Source organism: Euphorbia lathyris, chromosome 10 (genome assembly GCF_963576675.1).
Source record: "Euphorbia lathyris chromosome 10, ddEupLath1.1, whole genome shotgun sequence".
NCBI classification, from domain to species: domain Eukaryota; kingdom Viridiplantae; phylum Streptophyta; class Magnoliopsida; order Malpighiales; family Euphorbiaceae; genus Euphorbia; species Euphorbia lathyris.
The window spans coordinates 37974302-37983388 of NC_088919.1; the positions used below are offsets into that span (position 1 = coordinate 37974302).

Below are 9087 nucleotides of genomic sequence, written 5' to 3' on the forward strand. Positions count from 1 at the left end.
GTTAGCTCAGGACATGAAAGTTTTGTTTATCCAATTTGGTAATTCATCAGCCCATAATGGCCTTAATAGTTAGGAACAATTACAGGATAATTACAAATAGACTCAATATTTTCAAGTCTCTTGTGTTGGTAACAGAAATTCTAACAATGTCAAATAAACAGTTTTTATATGAATAGACACATCCTTGTAAAAAATGGAATGAAATAACTGTTTGACAAAACAATATTAAAAAATATGAATTTCTGATATTAAAGGTACTATATAGGAGAAAAGCCATATATAGATAGTGAATTGTACAAGGAAAAACCAAATATGATTTTTTTTGTAATTTCTTCTAATAGTTATATGCATGTTCATCCAAAAGACCGACCAGATCTAAATCATTTGTAATTACATGAGCCCTTTTATGATATTTTAATATCAAATGACAAAATCACATTGAATGGATGGATTTTTTTGTAAATCCCAAGATTACGGATCTTATACATGCATTTGTACTAATTCAATGATAATATCCTATTATACTTGTCATGCATAAAAATATGAGAGCATAGTAAGCATGCAAGATTTAATGAAAGATTTGTGTCAATGACTTCATCTTTCACAATTTATTAAATTTATCATAATAACATGTAATGATATTCATAGCACTTTATCAGAGTGAGGGATCTCAATTTTCTTTAATTAAAAATGGAATAAGAAAGGGGAGGAAACTTATCTTTTTCATCATAAAATTCCAGATTTAATGTAGAAAACTCTTTCTCACCAATATATGGAGAACTGTATCTTTGGATAGATTTGTTGTACTGATTGAGCCAAAGTTTGAGATTGTGATTTATATTATGTATTAAGCACTATATGGAATTTTGGGCTTTTCCTTTTGAGTTCGATGATGTTAATAAAATAAAGTTAAGTGATTTTTATGTTAAGTATTGAAGTTGAGTGCGATAATGTTAGTAAAGTGTAATTTAACCAACTTTAATTATAAAAGGGTAAAATGAAATCAAATAAATAAAGTGATTAATGATGAGTTGTTATTTGGAAAATGCATCCTATCTTTGAAGATCCTTAAGATATAGGTGAGTGTTACTCTAGTCCTTTTGTTGGGGTAGTGTAGGACCATATGAAACTAGAAAATGAGGTCACTATATTTCCAATAATTTACAAAATGCCAAAATGGTCATCAGAATTTGCAGTTGCCTTTCTTTTTTGGGATCTTTTTCTATATATATAATCTTTCAAATAAAGATAAACAAATTAAAATTTGATTCCACATTTTCAGACATTTTATAGAAAAACAATTTCGATTAAAAATTGGTTGGATCATCAATGTAACGACCCGGTCCGGAGTGGGTGGCGCCGGGGTAGAAGGCCTGAGCAAGGAGCGGCCCTAAGGGATGGCGATGGGGGCAGGAATGAACTGAATCCCACATCGGAAATGGAGAGGAAGTGATTGGGGCTTATTAGTAAGATGAAAATCCAATACATGCAGACGCGTTTTAAAGCCGTGAGGCCCAATGTGTTGGAATTGGGCCAGAGCGGACAATATCTACATGGTATTGGACCAGGGTGTTACAATTGGTATCAGAGCCGACTCTCCACGTACGATGTGTGGTTCGGGGACGAACCAGGCGGAAGCTGGTGGGCCTGTAACGACCCGGTCCGGAGTGGGTGGCGCCGGGGTAGAAGGCCTGAGCAAGGAGCGGCCCTAAGGGATGGCGATGGGGGCAGGAATGAACTGAATCTCACATCGGAAATGGAAAGGAAGTGATTGGGGCTTATTAGTAAGATGAGAATCCAATACATGCAGACGCGTTTTAAAGCCGTGAGGCCCAATGTGTTGGAATTGGGCCAGAGCGGACAATATCTACATGGTATTGGACCAGGGTGTTACAATCAATATGTACACTTTTCTGGCTGATAATTATTAAAATGTTATAGAAAAAAAAAACATGCTTAAAATATGAACTGATAATAATTAATTATCCGATTCACTTTTTAAACTTTTATTTGGATGGAAATTCACATTTTTTTTTTAACTTTGAAGATGTTTTTATTAATTTTTTCAATAACTATTAGCTCTCAAATTTATTTAAGGTGTGAAAGTGGTTATAATAATTTATTAATCTTCTGAACTTGTTTAAAGTTATATACGTTGATGCGGGGCATCTCCTTGGAGGATCGGGTCCGGACGAGGGAAGTCGGAGGAAAAACCAAGCACGAGCAACAAGCGAGTAAAGAGGCTAAAACAGTGCCACACAGCAACTCAGGCACGCTCCGCTTGAGTGAAAGCACGCTCCGCGTGAAGGAAGGTTGATCCGAAGAAACGTCCAGGAGGTCATCTACGCGGGGCTTGGATTGGGCACGCTCCGCTTGGCTTGGGCACGGGAAAGCACGCTCCGCATGAATGGAGGATTGATCCAGAGAAAAGTCCACAGACCAATCCACGCGGGGCTTGGATTTGGGCACGCTCCGCTTGGAATTAGGCACACTCTGCGTCCGTTCATTTTAAGGAACTTGCCACATACTCCAGCTTCCTCATTAATTACAATCCTGCCACTCCTTATTTACAACCTCTGCCACTCCCTAATTACAACTCTACCACTCCTATATTTACACCTATACCACCCCTTTATATTTAACATAATTTACCCTTATCTTGTTATTTTAATTAGTTATGTTCTTTACCTTTTATTGTAATTTGGTAATTAGGTTTTAGATGATATAAATTCATCTATTTCTTTGTAATTCCTTAACTTTTGATCAATCAAATTAATCATCTTCTTCAAGAAGCTTTTGTTAAGGTTTTCACCTTCAACAATGTGAATTTCATTATTCCTATGAATTTAGTCCATAAAACCGGGATTAACTCCTTCTAGTTTAGCTAGAGAAAAAATATCTTTGTTAGTTTACGATTAAAACTCTCAGACAATTTCGATCCGTATAATATGTTTCATTCCGTTTCTTTACCGGAAAATTTTAGATTAGTAAAAAAATATATGAATAAAATAAGAAAATATTTTACTATTTTAAAAAGAGTAAAACATTTTACTAAACTATTTGGAATCATATATTCCATTTTTTCTTATCTTTTAAAAACAATAACCATCCATTATCATCCATTAATTTTTTTTTATTTTTCGGTGTTATAGTCAAACACCAGAAAATATTTCCTATAGTTTTTTTATTTAATATTTTTTGGTAAACAAACGGGATAAAAATTATTCAAATCTTTTATTGTTCTACTTAAAGAGCTACTAATGAAATATTTTAAATAAATTAAAAAAAAACTAATAAAATATTGTGATGAATTGGATAATCTTAAATAAATAGAACAACTCTTTATATATTAAGCTCAAACAAACAATATTTCAAACAGGCTGGGTGGCGCCCAGACGTACCATCATCTTACTTGTGATAATTTAATCAAATTTCATGTTCTTCTTGAGAATAAAATTTTGAAAGCCTATTTCATGGGTATGCATAGAACACTGAATTCCCCTCATGACATGTTGCACTATTTATTAAGTGCTAGTATAATTCCCCTCTATCACCCTTTTTATTTCTAATATGCTCGGAAGGATTATCGGTCCTCCTTTCTGATTGCGACCGTGTTGGTAGAATTCATGGGTGTCAGGTTGCTAGGTCTGCCTCTCGGATCTCCCACCTCTTTTTTGCTGACGACTGCATGTTATTTTTCAGAGCTAATCAAGTGGAGGCAGCGTCTATTCAACTATGTCTTCGAATCTATGAGGGTGCATCGGGTCAGCTTGTAAATTTCCAGAAATCGGCGATTCAGTTCAGCAGCAATTCGACCCCTTTTTTGCGAGATCAGTGAAGGAGGTGTTGGGGGTTCAAGAGGTGGATGATCACGGGCTGTACCTTGGTGCTCCTATAGCGGTAGGTAGGAGCAAGACGGTGACGTTTAGCTTTCTAAAAGACCGTATCAGAGCTCGGATTACAAATTGGAAAGAAAAATCCCTATCACGGGCGGGGAAGGAGATTCTCATTAAAGCGGTAATTCAAGCAATCCCTACTTATATTATGAGTATTTTCTTCATGCCGGATCAGTTCTGTTCTGATGTAGATAGTATTACGAGTCGGTTCTAGTGGAACAATTCGAACCTCGAGGGCCGTGGGATTTTTTGGATAAATTGGAAAAAAATGTGTACAGCCAAGGTGGTTGGGGGTAGGGGTTTTCCTGAGTTGAGAAGCTTCAATCTTGCTTTATTGGCCAAACAGAGCTGGCGAATTCTACAGGCTCCTACTTCCCTTGTTACCCGTATTTTAAAAGCACGGTATTTTTCTTCCGGCTCGATTCTGTCCGCGGTTGTGGGACATAACCCGTCATATGTTTGGCGAAGTATACTTAGAGGGAGGGATGTACTCATGAAAGGTCTTAGAAGGAAGATTGGAAACGGGTCTTCAACTGATATTTGGTCTTCTGCTTGGCTACCCGACCAGTTAAATCCGTTCCCGGTAAGTACCCCTGATCTAACAGTGGGGGATGGGACTGTGAGATCACTTCTTACGAGTGAGGGCAATTGGAACGAGGACATATTAAAATCAGTGTTCAATCAGAGGGATCAGCGACTTATTAGAGCAATTCCGAGGAGGAATTTATTGGTTGAAGATGGATGGATGTGGGTAGGAGAGAGGAATGGGGAATTTTCTGTTAAGAGCTGTTATAGGTTGGCTAGGGAGGAGCTTTTAACGCCGGTAATTCAGCCCGATGTTAACTGGAAGGCCTTGTGGAGTTCGGCAATCGCACCAAAAGTGAAGGACTTTGTTTGGCGTCTTGTTTCGCGGTGCCTTCCTACGATGGCGAATTTAGTTTGGAGACATAGCAACTTAGCTAATTTCTGTCCGATTTGCAAGCTACCCGGGGAAGATGAATTTTACGCCTTCTTTAAATGCAGAACTGTTGTGGCTGTTTGGCGTCATTTTTATAAGGATGACCGGATGCTTGGCGTCAATTCGTGCCTTGATTGGATGATCGAATGCATTGGTGGCAGGGACAAACAGCTGTTGTATGAGTCGGCGTGGGTGATGTGGGCCATCTGGCGGAACCGGAATAAGGTCGTGTGGCAAGGGACAACGGAATCTGCCGAACAAGTTTGTGAAGCAGCTATATCAGCAAAAGGAGAATGGGAAAATGCTGTACTCACAAGAATGCGATCTGCGGACAGACCGAGGCCATCTGATATGCATTGGCTTCGTCCGGTTGAAGGTATGCTCGCTTGCAACGTTGATGCAGGGGTTTTTTCAAGCGAGGGATATTGCTCTTATGGTTTTTTTATCCGCAACTGGCTCGGCGAATGCTCCCTGGCGGTGAACGGTAAGTTGGATAGTCCCTACGAGCCGATCATTGCTGAAGCGATGGCTGTCCGCGAAGCGTTATCCTGGCTAAAACAGAACAACTTGAGTAATGTGGAGATCCGTTCTGATTGTCTTTCGGTGGTACAAGCAATTAACAAGCCAACGTTACAGCTTTCGTATCTTTCTGAAGTAATTTTTGAATGTAATTGTTTACTACGAGCATTGATTAATGTCTCAATTTCCATTGTTAAACGATCAGCGAATTCGGCGGCTCATTTTTTAGCCCGAGCTGTCGAATCAGATTCTGGTCGGGGTGAATGGGTGGCTCCGCCTCCTTTTCTTTCTGTTATTCTTTTTTCTGATTCTTAATAAAAGGTAACTGTTCTTTTCAAAAAAAAAAAGTGCTAGTATAATTTAATTAATATATTTATAGTACCTAAAAACAAAAATTTAATTACAACATCTAGCTTTTTGTAAAACCTTAATATAGTGTAAAAACGAGAGATAAACAAATATATATGGACTAAATGTTTATGTTTTTTATTAATGTATGTAGTATTAATGTAATTACACAATGTATAAAGGGGTAGAATAGTAATTAGACATTATAAATGACACTATAAATACATGTAAATAATGTCATAATGAATAAGAGTGTTTCATTATATTTCACATTTGTGTCTAATTCCACATGGTATCAGAGCAAATTCTTTCACACTCTCAAGCTTTATTAGAATATTCATCTTTTGTTAGGAACTGATTTTGTAATTTTACATTACATACTTAGTAAATGGCGACACAGGTGTATTGAAAAACTGATTTTTTTCTTTTCCTAGAACAGAGCAGAGCAGGTGTATTGAAAACTGATTTTTCTTCTCTCTCTCATCACGTTTCACGTCGGTGTCTATGGGCTGCTTTCCTGGTTTGCTGTGTTTTTTCGAGAATCATCTTCTTGTTTTTATCTCATTTCAACAGCTGTATCTTCCTTCTACTATTGGTTCAGTTCGAATCTATTTCTTTTTCTAATTTTCATCGCAGATCGATATTGCGCCGGTTGTGCGATCATTTTTTTTTTCTAGACTTCATTCTGATCGGTTTCTTCAGATTACAAATCGATTTCTTGTCCAACCTTAATCTTCATCGTTTCCTTTGATTTTGGATCGATTTGTGCTGGATTTCATTTGAATTTCATCTGTATTTCTGGATTTCATCGGTTAAATCGGTTTTGCTCGATTTCATCATTTCCTTCGGTTTTGCTGGATTTCATCTAATCCATTTCTTTTGTCTGGATTTCATCTACTTTCTGCTGATCTTCATATCATCTGGATCTCTCTAATTCAATTGAAATGACAGAACCTGGATTTATCGATTTTGAAGTTTCTTCCGACTCTTCTCCATCTCCATCAGCAATGGCTAAATCGTCGACATCTCCACCGGAGTTACTCTTACCGGAATTGCTTGTTACTGCTCCGGTTCCTCCAGCAAACAGACGTGTAACTTTTGGCCAGCCACAAACCATGGACTCTCATTCACCTACTGGTGTATTACACATATCTCAACTGAACTCCAAGGTACATGGGTCTAATTTTTCTGATTAAGCTCTATCTCCTACACCATTACATGATATGAATAATATACGTTTTCGTGACGGAAATACTTCTAGACATCGATCTTGACATCGATCTTCTTATGTTCAAGATGATCTGATAATCCAGGTACTGTGCTTGTTACAGTTCCTTTGAATGGTTCTAATTACGTCACTTGGAGGAGAGCTATGTTATTGGCTCTCTCCACTAAGGAGAAACTTGATTTTGTGCTTAGTGATGACTTCACTCCTAGCAAAACCTCACCAGACTTTCATAAATGGCAGCTGGCTGACTGTATGGTAATGTCCTGGATCTTAAATGCAATTTCTAAAGATCTAACAGATGCTTTTGTGTTCTCTTCTTCTGCTAGAACACTCTGGAACGAACTTGAACAACGTTTTGGAGGCTCAAATGGTCCTCTTCTTTACCAACTGAAAAGGGAGATTAATGCCTGTAGACAGGGAAATCTATCAATTGCACTATATTTTACTAAACTTAAACGTTTATGGGATGAGTTAGCCTACCTATGTCCTGTTTTTGTGTGTTCATGTGAAGCTTCTCACATCTGTACTTGTTCAGTTATGCAGAAGATGACTGAATCACATAATACAGATAAGCTAGTGCAATTTCTTATGGGCCTTCACTCTGACTATTCTCCTGTTATACATCAATTGCTGCTATTAGATCCTTTACCAAGTTTACACAAAGCTTATTCAATGTTGCAAAATGTTGAGAAACAAAGGGAGGTCAATTCTAATCATGTTCAATTGGAGATTGCTGCTCTTGCTACAAAATCCTCTGTTCCTACTACATCTAGTAACTTACATGGTCAGAAAAGAGATTCAAGCAACAAGGCTGATAGGTTTTGTACTCATTGCAACAAGCCCGGTCACGAGAAGGATTCCTGTTTCAAACTTCATGGGTTTCCTGAATGGTTTCAGGAGTTTAAAAAGAAGAAGAACAAGAACTCTAAGACTCGTGCTAATCATGTTTCAATTCCAGGCGATACACCTTTGGACGGATCTGACTCTGAAAATAAGGAAAACATGTCTTCTAACTATACAATGCCTCATGGCTTTGCCCAACTGGTTCAGACTGAAGTTCAAAGAGTTATGAAGAACAAAAACCTCTTATCATTTGGTGATGAATATCCAGCAAACTCCTCAATGCCTTTGGCAAACTTTTCAGGTTTTGCAGGTATATCTTCTAATTCACAATTAAATTCCACTTATTCTTCCAAATCTACTTCTCCTGTTTGGATTATAGATACTGGAGCTACATCACATATGTGTAATATGCTTAACATTTTTACTTCTATTACTTCTATTACTTCTAATAATTGGGTTCATTTACCAGATGGATCCAAAAATAAAATTACACATGTTGGTTCCATTACCATAAATTCTGATTTTATACTTCAGAATGTTTTACATATCCCTACTTTTACTCATAACTTGTTATCGGTTGGACGTTTAATACATGATTCTCATTTCGTTCTCCATTTTTTCCCTCATTTTTGCTTATTTCAGGCCCCTCGGTCTGATCATGCTGTTGCTGTCGGTTTCTTTCAAAGAGGCTTATACTACCTTACAGCTCAATCTTTTGATCCTACTACTATAGCCACTTATGTTTGTAATAAAGTTGACAATACTCCATCTATTTTTCCTACTTTACCAATTACTAATGTTGTTCATGACAATGATTCTGTTTTTTTGTGGCATCATCGACTAGGGCATGCTTCGACATCCAAGTTAGCACATATTTCTGTTGTTCCTCCTATTTCACATACTATGTCATGTAATATTTGCTCTATGGCTAAACAACACAGTCTTTCTTTTTCCCGTACTGCTATATCTACTACTTTACCTTTTCAATTGTTACATATGGACCTTTGGGGACCTTATAAATTAGCTACCCTTACGGGCGCTAAATATTTTCTGTCCATTGTTGATAATTACACACGTGCTACTTGGACTATTCTTTTAAGTGATAAAAGCCAAGTTTTTAGTGCCATTAAGTCATTTGTTGTCTTAATTGAAAATCAATTCAACACCAAAATTAAACAAATTCGGACCGATCACGGAACAGAGTTTCTTAATCACAATTGCCAAGATTTTTTTTCAAATCAAGGAATTTTTCATCAGAAATCTGCGGTTTATACCCCTCAACAAAATGGGATTGT

At 37.2% G+C, this 9087-nt stretch overlaps 1 protein-coding gene across 3 annotated transcripts; it reads left to right on the forward strand.

The window, feature by feature from the left end:
* Positions 1-6112: 6112 nt before the first annotated feature.
* Positions 6113-8743, forward strand: LOC136209528 (uncharacterized). Of its 3 annotated transcripts, none has more exons than XR_010677572.1 (3): positions 6118-6890; positions 7276-8102; positions 8435-8743. XR_010677572.1 is itself a non-coding variant. In XM_066001020.1 (3 exons), exons 2-3 carry the CDS (start codon positions 7487-7489, stop codon positions 8446-8448), a joined length of 630 nt encoding a protein of 209 aa, XP_065857092.1. In that variant the 5' UTR covers positions 6125-6890; positions 7485-7486; the 3' UTR covers positions 8449-8743. The 3 variants fall into 3 exon arrangements, 2 of the variants coding, with proteins under 2 accessions (XP_065857090.1, XP_065857092.1); XM_066001020.1 differs by having other exon boundaries at positions 6125-6890; positions 7485-8102; XM_066001018.1 differs by having other exon boundaries at positions 6113-8102.
* The last annotated feature ends 344 nt before the right edge of the window (positions 8744-9087 follow it).

Bases quoted from the DNA above. Each gene is read 5' to 3' on its own strand.
- LOC136209528 (XM_066001018.1), top strand. From the start codon at position 7,094: ATGTTATTGGCTCTCTCCACTAAGGAGAAACTTGATTTTGTGCTTAGT.